The sequence below is a fragment of the Trichechus manatus genome, unplaced genomic scaffold (genome assembly GCF_000243295.1).
Source record: "Trichechus manatus latirostris isolate Lorelei unplaced genomic scaffold, TriManLat1.0 scaffold00233, whole genome shotgun sequence".
NCBI classification, from domain to species: domain Eukaryota; kingdom Metazoa; phylum Chordata; class Mammalia; order Sirenia; family Trichechidae; genus Trichechus; species Trichechus manatus.
In genome coordinates, this window is record NW_004444169.1 from 1539054 (window position 1) to 1560692 (window position 21639).

Genomic DNA, 21639 nt, shown 5'->3' on the forward strand with positions numbered 1-21639 from the left:
CAGTCGAATGCCTTTGCATAGTCAATAAAACACAGGTAAACATCTTTCTGGTATTCTCTGCTTTCAGCCAGGATCCATCTGACATCAGCAATGATACTGCTCGTTCCACTTCCTCTTCTGAATCTGACTTGAATTTCTGGCTGTTCCCTGTTGATGTACTGCTGCAACTGCTTTTGAATGATCTTTAGCAAAAATGTGTGATATTAATGATATTGTTCAATAATTTCCGCATTCAGTTAAATCACCTTTCTTTGGAATAGGCATAAATATGGATTTCTTTCCAATTGGTTGGCCAGGTAACTGTCTTCCAAATTTCTTGGCATAGACGAGTGAGCACTTCCAGCACTGCACCTGTTTGCTGAAACACCTCAGTTGGTGTTCCATCAATTCCTGGAGCCCTGTTTTTCACCAATGCCTTGAGTGCAGCTTGGACTTCTTTCAGTACCATCGGTTCCTGATCATATGCTACCTCCTGAAACGGGTGAATGTCGACCAATTCTTTTTGGTATAGTGACTCTGTATATTCCTTCCATCTTCTTTCAATGCTTACTGCATTGTGCAGTATTTTTCCCATGGAATCCTTCAAAATTGCAACTCAAGGCTTGAATTTTTTTGTCAGTTCTTTCAGCCTGAGAGATGTCAAGCATGTTCTTCCCTTTTGGATTTCTAACTCCAGGTCTTTGCACATTTCACTATAATACTCCACCTTGTCTTCTCGAGCTGCCCTTTGATATCTTTGGTTCAGCTCTTTTACATGCGCATTTTTCCTTTCGTTTTAGCTACTCTATGTTCAAGAGCAAGTTTCAGAGTCTCTTCTGACATCCATTTTGATCTTTTCTTTCTTTCCTGTCCTTTTAATGACATTTTGCTTTCTTCACGTATGATGTCGTTGATGTTATTCCACAACTCGTCCGGTCTTCAGTCATTAGTGTTGAACGCATCAAATCTATTCTTGAGATGGTCTCTAAATTCAGGTGGGATATACTCAAGGTCGTACTTTGGCTCTCATGGACTTGTTCTAATTTTCTTCAATTTCAACTTGAACTTACATATGAGCAATCGATGGTCTGTTCCGCAGTCGACCCCTCGCCTTGTTCTATCTGATGATATTGAGCTTTTTCATCATTTCTTTCTACAGATGTAGTTGATTTCTGTGTATTCCGTCTGGCGAGGTCCACGTGTATAGCCGCTGTTCATGTTGTTGAAAAAACGTATATACGATGAAGAAGTTATAGGTCTTGCAAAATTCTATCATGCGATCTCAAGCATCGTTGCTATCACCAAGGCCATATTTTCCAACTACCGATCCTTCTTTGTTTCCAACTTTCACATTCCAATCACCAGTAGTTATCAATGCATCCTGACTGCATGTTCGATCAATTTCAGACTGCAAAACTTGGCAAAAATCTTCAATTTCTTCATCTTTGGCCTAGTGGTTGGCACACAGATTTGAATAATAGTCATATTAACTGGTCTTCCTTGTAGGCATATGGATATTATCCTGTTACTGACAGCGTTGTACTTCAGGATAGATCTTGAAATGTTCTTTTTGACGATGAATGCAACGCCATTCCTCTTCAAGTTGTCATTCCCGGCATAGCAGACCATATAATTTTCCGATTCAAAATAGTCAATAGCAGTCCATTTCAGCTCACTAATGCCTAGAATATCAATGTTTACACATTCCATTTCATTTTTGACAATTTCTGATTTTCCTGGATTCATACTTCGTAGATTCCACGTTCCAGTTATTAATGGATATTTGCAGCTGTTTCTTCCCATTTTGAATCATGCCACATCAGCAAGTGAAGGTCCCAAAAGCTAGACTCCACGTACGTCATTAAAGTCCACTCTACTTTGAGGAGGCAGCTCTTCCCCAGTCATATTTTGAATTCCTTCCAACCTGAGGGGCTCGTCTATATCAGACAGTGTTCTGCTGCTATTCATAAGGTTTTCACTGGCTAATTCTTTTTAGAAGTAGACTGCTAGGTCCTTCTTCCTAGTCTGTCTTAGTCTGGAAGCTCAGCTGAAACCTGTCTGCCATGGGTGACCCTGCTGGTATTTGAATACTGGTGGCATAGCTTCTTGCATCACAGCAAGAGTCAAGTCCCCACAGTATGACAAACTGACAGACAAGTGGGGGGATACACCTGTTAGATTGGCAGAAATAAAGAATACTGATAATGCCAAGTGCTGAAGAGGATCTGAAGAAACTGAAGTCCTATACATTGTGAGGAGGAATGCAAAATGATGCAGTTGCTCTGGAAAACTGTTTGGCAGTTTCTTAAAAATTTAAAATACACATACCATATGACTCAGCAATCCAACTTTTGGATATTTTCCCAAGTGAACCGAAAATATGTTCATACAAAAACCTGTACATGAATATCCATAGCAGCTTTATTCATAAAAACCCAAAACTGGAAACAACCCAAATTTCCTTCAACAGGTGAATGGATAAACAAACTGTAGTATACCCATGAAATAAAATATTACTCAGCAATAAAAAGGAAAAATACATTGTAACACAAAATAACTTGGAACAATCTCATAGATACTGTGCTAAATGAAAAAAGCCAGTCTCAAAAGGTTACATGCTGTATGATTTCACTTTTATGACATTCTTGAAAAGTCAAACTACAATAATGGAGAACAGATCAGTTGTCAGGAATGGGAGAAGTGTGTGATTTTAAAGTGATAGCAATGGAATTCTGGGGAGATGATGGAACTGTTGTGTATCCTGACTGTGGTGGTGGTTACACAGATGTATATATTCAGGGAACTGTTCACCCAAAAGACTGTTAACTTTAATTTTTGATAATTTAAAAAAAGAATATTTCCTTTCAGTTTCTGTTTGTTTTCGAACCACTTACCTATATGGGTTTTTTTAGAAAAAAATTTACTATGTAATATTTTGGCAGGGTAGACAGATGAAACTCTCTGTCTATCCTAAACCCTCTCCTAAAGGAAACTGCCTTGCCCACAGCATTTCTGAAAGGTAATAGAAATGTTTTTACCATGAGATCCTGTGCCTCTGGCCATGGTTGATTAGAATGAGGCAGAAACTTGACTAGAGAACAGCCAATCCATAGGCTAGGTAATGCCCTCTGACCCATTTCTTGGCATGAAAAAGATGAGCAGGGACAGCCAAATTTTCTATCTCTGAAATCTGACTAAGGCCACTTAAGCAGGGATTTGACAGTGAGAGAATGCTTTGGGATCATAACAAGCCAAATCTATCTGAATGTTGACATTATGGGTAGCAGAAACTATACATAAATAGAGGAAGTCATTTGAGAACAAAACAGAATAAAGTATGGCTATTAATAGCTGAGGAGCCCTGGTGGCGCAGTGGTTAAAGCACTTGGCTGCTAACCGAAAGGTTGGCAGTTCGAACCTAGAAGCTGCTCCGTGGGAGAAAGATGTGGCAGTCTGCTTCCGTAAAGATTACAGCTTTGGAAACCCTATGGGGCAGTTCTACTCTGTCCTACAGGGTCGTTATGAGTCAGAATCAACTCTATGGCAATGGGTTTACTAATAGTCCATGTGCTTCTGCTATTAAATGCCCAAAGCTGCCTTCAATCTAAATCTACCTTTCAGTCCTATTTTTTGAGGATCATCCAAATTACAGTTCATGTTCTTCAGTTCTTTATTAGTTTTCTACTGCCGCTGTAACAACTAACCGCAAACTTAGTGGCTTAAAACACCACAAATTTATTATCTTACAGTTCTGTAGGTTAGAAGTCCAACACAGGTCTCACTGGGATAAAATAAAGGTGTTGCAGAGCTGCATTCCCTCTGGAGGCTCTAGGGGAGAATCCATTCCCTTGCCTTTTCCAGCTTCTAGAGGTTGCCTGCATTCTTTGGTTCATGGACCTCTTCCTCCATCTTCAGAGCCAGCAAGTTTGCATCTCCCTGACCCTGCTTCCCTTGTCACATCTTTTCCTTTACCCTTTCTTCTGTCTACTTATTCTACTTTTAAGGACCCTGTGATTAAATTGGGCCTACCCAGATATTCAGGATAATCTTCCTATTTTAAAGTCAGCTGATTAGCAACCTTAATTCCATCTGCAACCATAATCCCCCTTTTCTACGTAACATAACACAGTCACAGGTTCCAGGACGAGGATGTAAACATCTTTAGGGGGGCTATTATTCAGTCTACCACAAGTTCTGTATAGATTTGAGGGTCATTATTCAGCCTACCACAAGTTCTTGGAGATTTCACATACATCCTTACAATCCACCCTCAACCCCCACTTTGACAGGGCACATGTAACCAAAGAAGTCTGATCTGTTTAACAACTTCTTTATTGGTTAAGTGGAGACTAACCATCTTTTCTTCAAAGTCAAAGCAGTGCCTAATTTCTAATATTCTCATTACTAATAAAGATCTCTTACTTCAGATAAAACATGAATACATTTTTAAGATTATCTTTGTTATCAACAAACTCTAAATGCTAGACCAGCAGTTACTACTGACTGATAAAATTTCAAAAGCTATGTTGGGGATTGTTATTAGGCTTTCCACTGTTTGTTTTCCAAATGAAAACATAAAACATACTCATCTGCTCCCCAAAATCTATCATCTGTCATAACCATTATTTCATGAAAGAATATTTAACACCAAAAAAGTAGAAAAGAACCTCAGAATAATGTGCACTTCTTTAAATCATTTTAGCTTAATTAAAAAAATTACATTATCATTTTTTGTCATTCTGCTTATCTTTGACCAGGTTTTTTTTTTTTTTTAAATCACTTTTATGATTGATTTACCTGTACCAACTATGCTATTATCCACATGTGTCAAGGACTGGGGGTGGCTTCGAAGTTTGCTTTTGAAAGATCTCGGTCGACGTGGTGATGCAGGTGGCAGAGGAATCTCCGATGATTGAGTTTTACTATCTTTAATTGACCGAAGGCGTTCATAGAGCTCCTGCAGCTCCTTATTCTGCTGGGTTTGAAGATTTACCACCTCCTGAATGTGTCTGAATGAAAATAATGCAGAGAACATTTTACTGGCACTGGCGCAATACAGATGAGCCAAGAATCTCTACACCAGTACAAGTAGTTTAAAAAGGAATTTAGATTAAGAATGTGGGAATACAGGAGAATATTTTCACAATTTTAAGATGGGAAATGCTTTCCTAACCATAACATTAAACTAATCAGGTATAAAGAAAAAGGTGAACAAATTTGACAAGAACAAATTTCTAAAACTTTAATACAGTGAAAGACAATAAAACTTAAAGTCAAATTGTATTAATAATATTAACCCTTTTATTATATATTGCAAATATAAACAGAAAGAAAATATTTGTAATATATAATAAACAAGTAACCTTCAGAATATATAATTCCTAAAAATCAGTAACAAAAAATTAAAAACCTTATAGAAAAAAAAAGGGCAAAGAATATGACAAGGTAATTCCAAAGATGGGGAAATACAAATAGCCAATAAATATGAGATTATGCACAACCTCACTATAAAGCGGGGGAACATAATTTTTAAAAAAAAAAAAAAAACCTTTTTTAATTCATCTGATTGGAGAAAAAAAGTATTGATAATAACCAGTCCAATGTTGTTAATGGATGGGAAAAGAGGCACTTTCATATACTTTCTTTCGTGTATAAAATGGTACAGTTACATTGGAAGACAATTTTAGCAATATCTATCAATTTAAAATGTACACACATTTTAACCGAGCAATTTCACTTTCAGGCATCTATCCTAAAAAATACATAAGTATGTAAAAATACAAGGATGTACACTTCAGCATTGTTTACATAAGTAAAAGATGGGAAACAACTGAAATGTCCATTTAAGGAGGGATTAAATAAACTTGGGTAAACTCATATAGCCATTTAAAAATTAAGGTAGATTTATTTGTATAGGAATAAACACATATAATGGGCAACAATGTTAAGTCAAAAATTGTAGAATAACATTTAGATTATGGTCCTACTTTTTGAAAATATAAACTGTATTTGTAAATGCAAAGAAAAATTATTGGCAAATAACAGTTCACAGTAGTTACCACTGAGAAGTGAGATTGGGGCATGAAAAATGGGACGAGGATTTTTGGGTTGTTTTATTCTCTATTGTTTGAATCTTTTCCTATGTTTCACTTTTATAACAATAATTTTAGAAAAATAGATATGTAAAAAAATTAAAAAAGACTGTAGTTAATTCAAAATCAGGTAGGTCTAAAAACTCAGCTCACTATTGTGAGCCTATAGGACTATAGTCTTTAGAAACATCATCCTGGAGTTTTACAAAATTATGAAGAAATCATAACGCCAAAAGAATAGTGAAAACAAAATAGAAAAAATTTATCTTAAGATACCATAGGTCCTGGGTTCTGTGAGTATGAGGTTATGGGAATCCATGTCTCATATTCAAAACAAAATACTCATAGTCATTATAATCATCTGCAAAAGCTCCTAGTCTTTTGAGAACATTTTAAAAAATCATTTAATGATTTAAAAGAATCATTAAAAACAGTGATGGAATATTGATATCGAAAGTATTAAAACACTTTAGTAATAACTATTCTTATTATAAAAGTATCAGTGTACATATGCTGCATAGTACTTAACATATATATATATATAAAAAGTCAAATCTGTATCTTCATTATCTTTTTTAAAGTAAAGAAATCAATCTTCCAGTGATGAATGGTAAGGCATACACTCACAATTTTCTTCGAGGCTCAAGTTAAAAGAGCATTATGTCTTTAAAAAATATGATCCTTTGTTTCAAAATGGAAGCCCTAGTGGCGCAGTGGTTAAGAGCTACGGCTGCTAATCAAAAGGCTGGCAGTTCGAATCCACCAGCCACTCCTTGGAAACCCTACGGGGCAGCTCTACTGTGTCCTATAGGGTCACTCTGAGTCAAAATCGACTTGATGGCAATGGGTTTGGTGATTTGGCATTTCAGTATGAAATAAATTTACAACTTTCTGAAAAAAAAAAGTGAAACAAGTTGGAGAGAAAATAATATTACACTTATCCCTCACTGGAATGAGAGTTTCATTTTGTCTTTCCCTCTGGGCGAGGTCTTAAAATCTCTAAGAAATTTCAAAGGATTTTTATCTGCTTTAGTTTTAAAGCACTCAAACTTAGCATCCAACTGGTGCATTATCCAAACATGTAAGAATCTGGTTAAAAGCCAGCTTTTCCTCTACCTATATTTTATCTGCTCCCTGATTCTGCCTGCTTTAAAAGTTGTTCAAGTCCCAGAACAAGGTAGAAATTCTTTAAAGCATAAGATACCATCAGAAATTGCTAAAGTTGATTTCAGCTTTTCAAAGTAATGGCATAGGGTCATTGATAGGAGGCTTGTACATAATTTTTGGGTATCCACATAATGGAATACTATGGAACTGTTAAAAAAAGAAAGAATGATGCAGATAAGATTCAAAATATAATGAAAAAGTGAAAAAAGCAAGATACCTGAATAGTCTGTAGAATATGCTATAATTTATGGGTGAAAAAAGAATAAAATATATATATATTTGTTTGTATATACATAGACTAACTCTGGATATACAAAAAACAGGTAATATTAGTTGCCCTAAGGGGAAAAACTGGGTGGCTGGGGTAGAGGGATACGAGGGAGACTCTACTGGTTTCCCTTTTGTACCTTTTGAATTTTGAACCACATGAATAAAATTAGAAAGAATTCAGTAACTTAATACTTATTTTATAAAAATATGACCTGGTTTATAAAAATACAAAAACAGCATTCCTAGATGATAAAACATATTACCACAATATCACTAAGCCAGATGCTGTTGAGTCGACTCCACCTCATGAGGATCCTGTGTGTTAAGAGTAGAACTAGCTCCATAGGGTTTTCAATGGCCGACTTTTCAAAAGTAAATCACCAGGGCTTTCTTCTCAGGAGCCTGTGGGTGAACTTGAACCTCCAACCTTTCAGTTAGCAGCTGAGCATGTTAACTATTTGCACCACTCAGGGACTCCCAAGAATCTCAGACATATAACCAATTAAAATTAGCCCTCCAATTACGAAAACATTTTAATAAGAACTTTAACATACATAAATGTTTAACATTTAGGTATCATTTTGGCTTTCTTTGGAGGAGTCCTGGTGGTGCAGTGGTTAAACTGCTCAGCGACTAACTGAAAGGTCAGCAGTTTGAACCCACCAGTCACTCCATGGAAGAAAGATGTGGCAGGCTGCTTCCGTAAAGATTACAGCCTCGGAAACTGTACGGGTCAATTCTACTCTGTCCTATTCGGTTGCTATGAGTCGGAATTGACTGGATGACAGTGAGTTTGGTTTTGATTTGGTTTGGCCTTCTTTATAGTTTCCAATCATAAAAAGTTTTAATAATTAAAATGTCATCATTCCTAAATATTTACCTACCAATTAAATACAAAGTTCTATAAAATCCAAGGCAACCACATTTGTGACAGAAGAAAAAGTCCTTACTTTTCTCGTAATCTTTGAAGCTCCACCTTCAAGTCCTCGTCCTCTATTTCTGACTCATCATCACTGCTCATTGGGGAAGATGGCGAATAGAAGAGTGAGCTCTGTGTTTGAACATAGGCTTGTTCTTCATGGCACTGATCACTCTCAGGACCAATCTTTGCCACTGACTTTTCATTGCCAGCAAGAGGGGCTGGAAGTTCACTATCAGAGCTAGGCAGTTTCCCAACAGTCAGTGTCTCTCTCTCTTTAAGCAACAGTTCAGATCCAGACTGCATAGTACTTCCTGTGGCTGAAGGTTCTTCCAATTCCTTTTCTGGAGTCATAGAAGATATACCAGTCTCACAAGCTGTGCTGAAAGATAAGAAGTCACCTTGTTTGGGAATTCCTTTATCTTCTTTAATGGTTCCATAAAGAGCTTGTAACTTCTGAAGAGAGAATGAAGTTTGTGGATTATGCACGGCAGGTTCCATTTCTATCAACTGAGACTTTGCTGTTTTAGTAAATACTAGAGTTTCTTCATTAGAATGGTTTGTCATTTGATTGAAAGCTGGTATGTGCTCTATTCCAAAAGATGTCACTTTCACCGACTGTTGCTGAGGAACTGTAATCACCTGAGATACAAAAAGGCAAAAGTGGCTGGCTCCACTTAGCCAAAGATGAAACTTCATGAAGAAATTCAGTATCAATATATGACACAGACAAGTGGATGGTCTGCTGTGATGTACACGAATCAACAATACTAAAACTTAAAAATCCCACCTATACTCTCCATATTCAAAGTCTTTCAATAGGGCCCCTTGGGTAAAGCAAGTTGGCTTTATACTGTTCAAATAAAGTTACACAATTCGAAAAAAAACAACAACAACACATTGCCAAGAATTGGAAGGACATGAAATTAGATTTACAAAAAAAGATGACCAAACCCCCACCCAAATGATGACCCATCTCTGTGCTCTCCTCCAGCACTAAAATCCCCATTTCTTTACACTCACTTTTTCTGGATGTCTTCAAAATATGAGGGAATGTGTGCAAGGGGAACAAATTAAATGATCTACATTTAAAATAAGTATTGATCTATGGATCAGGATCTTAAATGCTGTTACCTTTAGTAATGCCCTTGTAGATAAGGAATCAACCAAAGACACAAACCTGGAACCGACCCCGCTGAAATGATCCACTCATCACTTTACATCTACTCAAAGCCCTAGTATCAGCTATGGACTCTCGTGTCAAAGGAATGGGATCAGGAGCAACTGCTGATTTCATATCTTCTGTTTCCACTGAAAGTTTTGCCAAATTGTAAGCAGAAAAAAGAAAATTGTTAAGATTAAATTTGCTTATGTTACCAAATGGAAGAAAAGTAGAAAAAGTTTAACTCCTGCTAGATAATTAAAAGGTGTTAATGTACTAAGCAGCATTGCATAAGTCCCTCACTCTAAATCAGGCATTGCAAGATTTATCCCAAGACTTAGTATATACATGAAATGAATAACTAGAAAACCAAATTAGTTACAAAAGGAAAAATAAAATGGCAATGGCATTAATGGGATGTATAACATACACAGGCTATGAGGAAAAGTGGCAAGATTTGCATATGAACCAAAAAAAATACGTAAGAAAATGAAAAGTGATGTTACCTAGTCTATGTCCCTGACTGTAAGCACACTACCTTGATGGACTTTTGATCTCTTGAAAAAGCTGGTTGACTGCCGTAGCCTGTATGCCCAGCTTTTTAATTTGCGAGTCCAGGATTTCTTGCTAATAGGATTTTTGAGACTAGGACAAGTAAAGCTTAGGCCAAAATATCCACCTCCTGTGTGCAGATGAATGGCTCCACCGCTTGACACAGCAGCAGGATAGGCCTCTGGATCCCCTGGAAGTAAAGCATCGGGGGACATCTCCTAATGGAGACAAAAAGAGAAAAACCAAAATGTAGTAGTTTAGGTTATAGCATGTTATGGATTGAATTGTGTTCCCCCTAAAATGTGTGTCAACTTGGCTAGGCCATGATTCCCAGTATTGTGTGGTTGTCCTCCATACTGTGATCTGATGTGATTTTCCTATGTGTTGTAAATCCTAACCTCTATGATGTTAATGAGGCAGGATTAGAGGCAGTTATGTTAGTGAGGCAGGACACGATCTACAGAATTAGGTTGCATCTTGAGTCAATCTCTTTTGAAATATAAAAGAGAGAAGTGAGCAGAGAGGAGAGGAACCTCATTACCACCAAGCAAAAAGAGCCTTTGGACCTGGGTCCCTGTGCTGCAGACTGATGACAAGGACCTTCCCCCAGAGCCACAAGAGACAGAAAGCCTTCCCCTGGAGCTGGCGCCCTGAATTCAGTCTTCTAACCTCTTAAACTGTGAGAATAAATTTCTGTTTGTTAAAGCCATCCACTTGTGGTACTTCTGTTATAGCAGCACTAGATAACTAAGACAGAATTTGATAGCAGGAGAGTGAGGTGCTGCTCTAACAGATACCTACAATGTGGAAGCAGTTTTGGAATTGACTAATGGGTAGAGGCTAGAAGAGTTTTAAAGTGCCTAATAGTAAAAGCCTAGATTTCCTTGAAGAGACCGTTGGTAGAATTATGGATGTCAAAGACAATTCTGGTAAGGGCTCATAAAGAAGTGAGGAGAGCTGTAACACTGAAGATGGCGTAGATGGCAAGAAGCCACAGTAGAGAAATGGCAGCAGCAGAACCTGAAGGCGGGCGCGACAAGGTGCAGGAGCCGATCCATGGAGCAAGAGAGCGGAGTGCTTTTGGACAGGAGGCTTCCTGGTGGAGTGGGGTGCCTCTGGGCACTTATAGGTGGACCTAGGCTTGCTGACCCAAGGAGCAAGGGAGTTGAGTGCCTTCCGGCCAAGGTAGTTTGGAGGAATGGGGTGCTTCCAGGCACTTATCTGTAGAGCTAAAGAGCTTTGTAACACTTGCCTGAGCAGGGCAGATGCCGAGAAGGCCCAAGAGCCCCAAGGGGCCAAGAGACCAAGGAAGCAGGAAGCAGAAGCTGAAGAGACAAGGAGCATAGGAAGCAGAGCTGACTTGGTCTCAAAGGGTAGGGCCACAAGCTCTGGGATCTCAAAGGGTGGAACTACAGCCTTCTGGGTCTCAAAGGGTGGGGCCACAGCCTCCTACATTTCAGAGTCAGATCTTCACCAACTTGGTTCTGAAGTGTGGGGCTGCCTTTCACGAGTGCAAGTGGGATGTGACATGATCTGCTGCCCAAAGCTGAGGGGGCGAGGCTGCCATATCCAAGGGGCAGAAGAACAGGGCCTGCCGGGGCCAAGGGGGCAGGGCTGCCACTCAGACTAGGAGAATGGGGCTTCCCAAATTTGAGGGAGCAGAGTTGCCATCCCAATGGGCATGAAAGGTGGAGCTGAAGCCCAGGGTCAAGGCCTCCACCCAGAATCCAGAAAGCGTGGCCAACACCCACAGTCTGGAGGGCACGGCCATTGCCTAAATGGTCTCAGAGAACAGAGAATTATTTTCAAGCCTTGAGAGCTAATGTAATGTGTTCTGCTGACTTGCTTGGTGCCTGTTATCCCTTCTTTCCCTCAAATTTCTCCCATTTGTAATGGAAAGGTCTACCTTATGCCTTTTCCACCATTGTACTTTGGAAGCAGATAACTTGTATTCTAGACTTGACAGATGAAGAGGAATTTTGCTCCAGGATGGAATTTGGACTTGGAGTTGATTTAAAACTTTTGGGATGATATGATGGGGTGAATGTGGCAAGGACATGAATTTTGGGGGGCCAAAGGGTGGAATGTTATGGATTGAATTGTGTTCCCCTAAAATATGTGTCAATTTGGCTAGTCCACGATTTCCAGTATGGTGTGGTTGTCCTCCACTTTGTGATCTGAGGTAATTTTCCCATGTGTTGTAAATCCTAAACTCTATGATGTAAGGAGCCCTTGTGGTGCAGTGGTTAAGAGCTAGGCTGCTAACCAAAAGGTCAGCACTTCAAACCCACCCACCGCTCCTTAGAAACTCTATAGGGCAGTTCTACTCTGGTAGGGTTGCTATGAGTTGGAACTGACTCCAACGGAAATGGGTTTGGGTTTTTGTTGTTGTTGTTATGATGTTAATAAGGCAGGATTAGAGGCAGTTATGTTAATGAGGCAGGACACAATCTAGAGGATTAGGTTGTATCTTGAGTCAATCTCTTTTGAGCTATAAAAGAGAGAAGCTACCAGAGAGGAGAGGGACCTCATTACCACCAAGCAAGAAAAGCCGGGAGTGGAGTGTGTCCTTTGGACCTGGGGTTCCTGCACTGAGAAGCTCCTAGACCAGGGGAAGATTGATGACAAAGACCTGCCCCCGAAGCCAATAGAGAGATAAAGTCTTCCCCAGGAGCTGGCTCCCTGAATTTGGACTTCTAGCCTTCTAAACTGTGAGAGAATAAATTTCTGTTTGTTAAAGCTATCCACTTGTGGTATTTTGCTATAGCAGCACTAGATAACTAAGACATAACACTTGCTATAATTTTGCCTAGAATGTTCTTCAAACTGCTTGTTGGATGGCTACTCAGGTCTCCACAAGTGAATGCCACCCCCACATGAAATCTCTGATGAACCTATATAAATAATCCCTAGTCTTTCCATGTTTGCCCTTTACTTAAATAATCTGCAAACCATACTTGTTTATTTTTTTAGGGTCTATCTTCCCTCCCCAGAATGTAAGCTCCATAAATGCAGGAGTTTTGACTTATGCATTGCTTGATAGATATTTGATGAATGGATGAGTGAACTGGTTGGGGTACCAAAGAAGGAACAGTCAGGCAGCTATGTCCCTTCCCTCCCCACCTCCTCACCATGCAGAACACAGCAGAGGCATTTGTGTCCAAAAAAGAGCTATGAGAGGAAAAAGTTGTGGCCAAAAGAAAGGTCAATAACAAAGGGAGGAGACAAAATGCAGGAGGAAGGGGAATCCCTCCCACCTTTGAAGATTAGCTAGTAGGCTACTCTAGAGGTAGCATTAGAGACAAGTTACAATATACTGTGCCAAGAAGCATGCCCCATGCTTTCCCACAATTACTAGAGGAAGGCTACAGTATATATATATATATATATAAAACCATAAAACTCTTAGAAGAAAATGTAGGGGTAAAGCTTCAGGATCTAGTCTCAAAAAATGGGTTCTTAGGTATGACACCAAAAGCATGAGCAACAAAAGAAAAAATAAACGGGATTTCATTAAAAACAAACAAACAAACAAAAAAAACACATTTGTTCATCAGAGGACGTTATCAAGAAAGTGAAAATAAAACCTACACAATGGGAGAAAATATTTGCAAACCATATATCTAATAAAGGTTTAATTAATATCCAGAATATATAAAGAACTCCTATAACTCAACATCAAAAAGGCAAACAACCCAATAAAATCATGAGCAAAGAACTTGGATAGATATTTCCAAAGAAATAAAGAAGATACACAAATGGCCAATAAGCACATGAAAAGATGGTCAACGTCATCAGTCACTAGGGAAATGTAAATCGAAATCACAATGAGATATCACTTCACACCCACTAAGATCACTATGATTAAAAAAATGAAAAACTATAGGTATTGATGAGGATGTGGAGAAACTAGAACCCTTATCAATTGCTGCTGGGAATTAAAATGGTACAGCCACTGTGAAAAACAGTCTGGTGGTTCCTCAAAAAAGTTAAACATAGAATTACCATGTGATACAGCAATTCCACTCCCAGGTATATACCCAAAGGAATTGAAAGCAGAAACACAAACAGATATGTTTATACCAATGTTCACTGCAGCATTATTCATAATAGCCAAAATGTGGCAACAGCCTAAATGCCCATCAAAAGAGATGAATAAACAAAATGTGCTACATACATAAAATAGAATATTATTCTGCCATAAATATAAATGAACTGCTGATACATGCTACAACATGGATGAACCTTGAAAACATTATGCTGAGTGAAATATGTCAGTCTCAAAAGGACAAATATTGTATGATCCCACTTATATGAAATATCTAGGATAAGCAAGTGTATAGAGACCAAAGTTTATTAGTGGTTACCAGGGACAGGCTGGAGGAGGGGGAAAATGGGGACTCATTGCTTAGAAGATACTGAGCTTCTGTTAAGGGTGATGGAAAATCTGGAAATGGATAGTGGTGATGGCTGAACATAATTAATTAATGTCACTGAATTGTACATGTGAAGAGTGTTAAAAAGGCAAAGGTTTTGTTACATATATGTTTACCACAATAAAAAATAAAACAAAAAAACCTACAATGAGATGCTACTTCACACCCACGAGGATGGATATTATTAAAAAAGAAAATAACAAGTGTGGTAAAGAATATGCAGAAATTGGAACCCTCATCCATTGCTGGTGGGAATATAAAATGGTGCAGTTTCTGTAGAAAGCAGTTTGGCAGTTCCTCAAAAAGTTTAACGTAGAATTACCATATGACCCAGCAATTCTACTCCTAGGTATATACCCAAAAGGACTGAAAGCAGGTGTTCAAATAAAAACTTGTACATGAATATTCATAACAGCACTGTTTACAATAATCAAAAGGTAGAAACAATCTACAAAATGCAGTATATCCATACAATGAAATAATATTCAGCCATAAAAAGGAATGAAGTACTGATACATGCTACAATATGGATGAACCTTGAACACATTCTGCTAAGTGAAAGAAGCCAGACACAAAAGGCCACATATTGTATGATTCCATTTATATGAAATATCCAGAAAAGGCAAATCCATGAAGACAGAACACAGATTAGTCGTGGCCAGTGGCTACGGGAAGGGGAAAATTGGGAGTGACTGCTTAGTGTGTATAGGGTTTCTTTTTGGGGTGATGAAAAAAGTTCTGGAAATAGACACTGTTGATGGATGCACAATATCGTGAATGAACTTAATGCCAACGAATTGTACACTAAAAACGGCTATAACGGTAAATTTTATGTTGTGTGTCTTTTACCACAATAAAAAAAGAGATAAGAAAAGAGATAAGGAAAAGGAAATTAAAAATGAGTTTAACTATTAAGAGATATGGATGATATACACAGGAGGCCAAATATCTCCTATAAGTTCTAAAAGGAAAGAAGAAAGACAAAAAAGAAACAAAAATAAAGTTTATTTGAGCTGAAGAAAGACATAAATCTTCGAAGGGCCCACAAACAGTAATGTACAGAATGAATGGAAAAACAACATACCTATATACATTCCGAAAAAATTTCAGAACTCCAAGATAAAGCCTCTAGACTTGCAGTATTAAATACAGTAGCCACTTACCCCATGTGGCTGTTCAAATTTTAATTAATTAAAATTAAACAATTAAAAAGTCAATTCCTCAGTTATACTAGCCACATTTCAAGCGCTTAATAGCCACATGTGGTTAGTGGCTGCCCTGTTGGATAGCGCAGATATAGAACATTTCCACATCGTAGAAAGTACTATTGGACAGTACTGGTCTATAGTAAAAATAGGATACCTACAAATGAATGATAATGAAACTGACATCACTCTCATCAGCAACATTGGAGGCTAAAAGACAATGAAACAATGTTTTCTAAATTCTGAAAGGAAAAAATTATGATTTTACCATTCTGCAATTAAATCAATCTAGTGAGAAGCAAAATTAAAACATATTTGGACATGCAAAAAAACACTAAATCAATCATTTATCCAATGTATTTGAAAATATTATTCATTGAAGCATTGAAAGAAGGAATTAAAAAAAAGAAATTCTAGGACACCAGAAACAGTGGTAGCTAAGTATGGTCCAGATGTAGCAATGGACACTTGAAGCAAACAAAATAATCTTCTTGACCTTGACACTTGTGTCTCCCTTGAATAATAAAATTTAAATGACAGAGAATTATATTTCATTTTTTTATGGTTGTAATCATATTACCTGATCACTGGACAACAGACATGACCATAATATTAATGTTGTTTATTGATTTTCAATTCTTAGAATCAACCTATAGACAAAGCACCAATTGTTACAGAACAGCATGTAAATGTTATAAACTTCACCAATGTTAAAAAGGTAATATAAGTAATAACAATTAGGAAGAATAAGGGGAAGAGAAGTGGAAAGGAAAATACAATAATTTCCTACAGGGTCTCTATGAGTCGGAATCAACTCGACGGCAATGGGTTTGCTTTTTTAAGGAGCCCTGGTGGCACAGTGGTTGAGCACTTGGCTGCTAACCAAAAGGTCAGCAGTTTGAACCCACAAGCTGCTCCGTGGGAAAAAGTTGTGGCAGTCTGCTTCCGTAAAGATTTATAGCCTTGGAAACCCTACGGGGCAGTTTTACTCTGTCCTATACAGTCGCTATGAGTCAGAATTGACTCGACGGCTGTGGGTTAGGTTCATAGCATTGAGTCAGTAGGTATTGTCTAAAATTACTAAGATTAAAGAAATAGATGAATAAGTACATCATTTACAAGTCATTAATGACAATGACCACAAGAATTAAAACCAGGAACTTAACAATGCTTGTGGACTGGGACAAGGTAAGTGTGGGGGGTGTTAACATAACTATTACTTTTCATTTTCTATCCTCCTGAATTGACTGAATTGCTTTTGTATTTACACATTAATTCTATAATTTAAAATTACTAGTTTATCAAAAAATAAATATTTAAATTATATGTATTCAATGAAATATTATATAGTAGTCTTAAAAAGTTAAGTAAGTCAGAACTATGTGTACTGACATGGATAGAGACCCATAAAATATTAAGTGAAAAAATAAAAATGCATAACAGGACATATCTGTAAACAGCCCTGGTGGAACAGTGGTTAAGTGCTCAGCTGCTAACTGAAAGGCTGGCATTTCAAACCCATCCAGCAGCTCCATGGGATAAACACCTAGTGATCTGTTTCCGTAAAGATTACAGCCTATAAAACCCTATGGAAACAAAAAAATCACCAAAGGAAAAAAAAAAAAAAAAAGGTTGAGAAGGGAGAGGGTTGACATGTTGTGGGGCTGTTAACCAATGTCATAAAACAATATGTGTACTACTGTTTCATGAGAAACTATTTGATTCTGTAAGCCTTCACCTGAAATACAATTAAAAAAAAAAAACCCCATGGAGCATTTCTACTCTGTCACATGGGGTCACTACGAGCTGGAATCAACTCGACAGCACCCAACAAGAACAACAAAGAGGTATATCTATATAAACATATAATATGTACATATTTATGTATAAATAATAAATATATAAGTATATAAATATAAGTGTATATTTATTAAAACCGTATCTGGAGGGGGTGAGGTACACATTACTTTATGTACAAGCACATCTTACTTATATAATAACAATAATAAAGAGATACAGTGATAAAGATTTTAAAAGATGTCTATGACATATTGTTAAATGAAAAAATAAAGTAGCACACCAAGGTGCACATAGCACAATCCTATTTTTGTGAATAAAAAGCTGTGATTATTATGTATGTAGCTAGATCTGTGTAAACTAAAGAAAAATCAAGAACGATAGCATCAAATTAATAGTGATTACCTCTGTGTTTTGAAAGGGCAAAAAAAGGAAATTGGATAATTTTTACTTTCCTTTTGTATTTTTCAAATAAATTAAAACAAAAAAAGATTAAATTAAAATGAAAATTAAAAAAAGAAAAGAAAAAATGAGTTCCCGAAACATCTTACAATGTGGATGAAACTGTAGGGCATTATGTTGGTCTTAATAAGCCAATCACAAAAAAACAAATATTATCTGTTCCTACTTTTATGAAATGCCATGAATAGATAAATACACAGAAACTTATGTTCATTAGTGGTTGCCAGGGATGGGTAGGGAGGGGGTAAGTGAGGGAGTCACTCTGTCACTCTCTAGATAGTAGACACTTGTTATTTTTGGTGATGGGAAAGGAAACACCAAATGAGGGTGAAGGGTGCACAGCTTGACGAAGGTAAATGATGTCACTAAAATGTACACAAGAAAAAAGGACCTTTGATTAATTGCTATAGCATATTTAATTTTGCAACAATAGCAACAACAATCAAAAAATATAGGTTGGGGTATATATCTATGTATGTAGGCATATATATGTGTATATATAGGTATATGCAAATATATATGTATGTATGTCTGTGCAAGCATATATATTCATATATATAATAAAATACATAGGGGGTACAGTTATGCATACTTCTTAGACATAACGAAACATTTCACGGGATTGGTTTTATGGGTTTGAAGGCTTATGACCACAGTCTCGTGGGACAACTCAGTCAATTGGTATAATACACAGTTCATAAACTTTATGTTCTACATCCTAGTTTGGTGAGTAGTGTCTGGGGTCTTAAAAGTGTACAAGTGGCCATCTAAGGTATAGCTAGTGGTCCCTACTCTTCTGGAACAAAAGAGAAGGAAGGAAACCAAAGACTCAAAGAAGAAACTAGTCTACAGGACTGACAGTCTACACAAACCATGGCTTCATCTACCCTTAGACTAGAAAAACTAGATGGTGCCTGGCTACCACTACTGACCATTCTGATAAGGGCCACAATAGATAGACCCTGATAGAATGGGAGAAAATGTGGAACAGAATCTCAAATTCTTAAAAAAATTCAGACTTACTGGACTGGTTGAGACTGGAGAACTCCCTGAGACTACTGCCCTGAGATACTCTTTAAACCTTGAACTGAAACTAACCCCTGAGGTCACTGTGTAGCTAAATCATAGACTGGCTCACAAAATAAATATTATCACCTGTAAGTACCAAGCTCCTTTAAAAAAATCACCTATATAAGACCAAACAGTTAACAATTACTTTAAGACAAAGAGGAGAATATAAGGGGGCAGGGAAACTAGCTTAATGGAAAACAGAACAACCAGGATGGAAATAATGAGAATGTTCACGCACTGTGAAGAATGTAACCAATGTCACTGAACAACTAGTGTAGAAATTGTTGAATGGGAACCTAAACCGCTGTGTAAACCTTCATTGAAAACACAATAAAATATCATTAAAAAAGAAGCACATTTAGCATGCCTTAATTAATGAAACTGAAAATTAATGAAAGTATGCTATAATACTGTTCCACTTTCCATTTCTGTCTAATCAAAATCTATTTGGTAGGCCCAGCCCATAACGTTTCCTGATTCTCATCCAACTAGAAGTAATTCCTAGTTCTTGTGCATTTATACCTCTTTTTGAGTATTTCTTATATCCTATGCTACGAAGTAGTTATTTCTGAATATCATCTACTCCACTTAACTATGTCTTCTGGAAGCAAGGGTATGTCATTCTCTATCCTTGTGTATGTCCTCAGCCACTGCCTTGAAGAAGGTATAAAATAAAAGGTTATTGTATTAAATTTATGGAGCTCTTGGTGGCACAGTGGTTAAGAGCTCAGCTGCTAACCAAAAGGTTGGCAGTTCAGATCCACCAGCTGCTCTATGGAAGCCCTATGGGGCAGTTTTACTCTGTCCTATAGGGTCGCTATAAGTTGAAAACGACTTGATAGCAATGGATTTTTGTTGTTGTTGTTGTTCTTATATTAAATTTTAAAAAAAGAAAACTGATAAGTGGTATTTTGAAGTGGAAATCTAAAAGTTCTTCCTACCCACTGAAACAATCCATAAATCAGTTTCTTTCATGTCATTAATACAATAAATACACATATTGCTTTTAAGTTCCTAGCTAATTTACCAGAGGGCTCTCTTACTAAAGATAGTTCTGCCATCTCTACTGAGCAGTTCTGGGCACCTGCAGGCTAAGTCATGGCTTTCTTAAATACCTGTAACCTCAGAATTTTGTGATAGACAATTGTACTTCAAAGGACAGAATTTTAGAAAACGTGTTTCTTTAAAAGCATAAGCAAACGATAAGGAATTGGTTACAAAGAATGGTACTTACATGCAAACACAATTCGCTGGGTACAGAAGTTATCACATTCAGGTCCCTTTTGAACACTGATATGTTAGCAGGCTGACTCACTGCCACATTGGACAGAATCTTAGAGCTTATCTCCTGAAAATTAGGGGATTGTGCAGGACTATCTTGAATTCCACAGTGACTGATGGCTATGACTTCCGGCACTGAACAGGACAGTGTATCTTCAGCAGAGGAAGAAAATGGAGAGTCTATGCTTTGGGTATCCTTCTGACTCTCAGGATAGCTGCTAGATATGCTATGCTCCTGATAGAGCAAGTTTCTTAATTTTTCATCCAGAGTTTTAATTCGGTTGTCTGCAAACTCCATTTTTGGAGGTCTTTCCCCATCTGATTCCAGGACAGTCGTGGGTAGAAAGGTAGTTGGTTCAAGGCCTGAGGTCTGAGTGGGCATGACTGTCTTAGGAGAACTTGCTTCAGTGTTCACTGTGGTTTCTCCTTCTTGGGAAATAAATTCTGCATCCATAGTTGGCTGCTGTACCGATAAGGATTGAGGCTTTTGATCAGATGTAAATGCTGGAGTTGTAAGAGAGTTACCAGCAATCTGAGTTGATTCTCCGGGATGGGTCATAAGTATATCAGCTTGACTTGCAGCTTGATGATACGAATATACAGGCAGGAATATGCATGCTTGGTTGGTGAATCCCTCACATTCAATTGGAACAGCACAAACTGAAGAAGTACTATAATTGGAACTACTAGTAACTGGTGCCAATATCTGCCTGTCATCTTCCACTTGATAAAGTATAGCTGGCTGTTCACTTTCTACACTAGCACATTCAGAAATCTTACCATCAACTAAATCCTTGTGTTCTGATTTAAAGGTGAAAAGTGCACGCTGGCATGGATTATTTTCTATAGTGGGCAGTGTGTCTTGTGATATTTCCTTATTACTTGTGTTTCTTTGACCTGAAGTAATAACAAAGAATGGATAAGCATGTATTAGTTAAGTTCAAAGCACGGACTGGCACCAAAACTCAACAGGGATAGGAAGAACAAAAGGCAGATGAGAACCTGTGTGAAAGTACTCTTGTAAATAAGACTCAAAATATACAGAACTCAATCTGTCAAGGAAAAAAATGCTTTCTTTATTTCATAAATATTACATTAAAAATGGTTTAAGTTAAACCCTAATATTAATGAATTCAAAAATACTCATGAAATTCTCATAAGCATAAAGCATCAGGAAAAGAAGTTAAAGATATGGTATATATTTTACATTCCCATTTCTCCGAGTCTGGATAAAGCTGCCAGAGAA

The 21639-nt window shown here is 37.4% G+C and overlaps 1 protein-coding gene across 1 annotated transcript in view; it reads right to left on the reverse strand.

Annotated features, from left to right (window-relative positions):
• Positions 1-21639, reverse strand: part of WNK3 (WNK lysine deficient protein kinase 3) — a 312303-nt gene that overhangs the window by 38899 nt on the left and 251765 nt on the right. The window contains exons 18-22 of the mRNA XM_004389125.2: positions 20347-21290; positions 10269-10359; positions 9608-9738; positions 8459-9069; positions 4777-4988 (exon numbers count right to left, since the gene is read on the reverse strand). Of these exons, the coding sequence (XP_004389182.1) occupies positions 4777-4988; positions 8459-9069; positions 9608-9738; positions 10269-10359; positions 20347-21290 (1989 nt within the window). The remainder of the gene's footprint in view (positions 1-4776; positions 4989-8458; positions 9070-9607; positions 9739-10268; positions 10360-20346; positions 21291-21639) is intronic.